Below are 506 nucleotides of genomic sequence, written 5' to 3' on the forward strand. Positions count from 1 at the left end.
GCCTCTCGGCCGCCTGTGCGCACGTGGGCCGCAAGGGTACCTGGCCTAGCCCTCGGCCTGTCCGCCCGGTAGCGCTTCTACCTGCCGCGAGCCGGCCCCCGGAGGAGAAGGCCATGCTCGGCCGACTAGGAAAGGCCTTCTCGGTGCCTAACGAGAAATCCCCGGTTGTCGCCTACTAACTGGATCCCAGGGTCCTGAACGTCTGCCGTACTCTCAGGCCGTTGGAAAGGACACTCCACTCTTCTGTGTTGGTCCACCCGGCAGCTCCTTGGAAAAGGAAAGTAACTCCATTTTTACGGATAGTGTCTGCTTTGAGGCCTAAGGACGGCCGCTCATTCACAAAGAAAGGAAGCCCGGAAACTGTTAATGAAGAAGTGTGCTGGGTTTTGTGTCAGCTTTCCCTCGTGCCCTCTTATTTTTCACACCACTCCCCCCTCCATTCGCAAAATACGTGCTAGTGATAGTAACACAACTCCTGAATATTCAATACAGTTTTTTGTATTATA

The 506-nt window shown here is 54.7% G+C and overlaps 1 protein-coding gene across 1 annotated transcript in view; it reads right to left on the minus strand.

Moving 5' to 3' along the window:
• Window positions 1–115, minus strand: part of METAP1 (methionyl aminopeptidase 1) — a 50358-nt gene extending 50243 nt beyond the window's left edge. Inside the window, exon 1 of the mRNA XM_010848349.1 lies at window positions 41–115. Within this exon, the coding sequence (XP_010846651.1) occupies window positions 41–115 (75 nt within the window). The remainder of the gene's footprint in view (window positions 1–40) is intronic.
• Window positions 116–506: the final 391 nt, after the last annotated feature.

The sequence above is a fragment of the Bison bison genome, unplaced genomic scaffold (genome assembly GCF_000754665.1).
Source record: "Bison bison bison isolate TAMUID 2011002044 unplaced genomic scaffold, Bison_UMD1.0 scf7180017864263, whole genome shotgun sequence".
NCBI classification, from domain to species: Eukaryota; Metazoa; Chordata; class Mammalia; order Artiodactyla; family Bovidae; genus Bison; species Bison bison.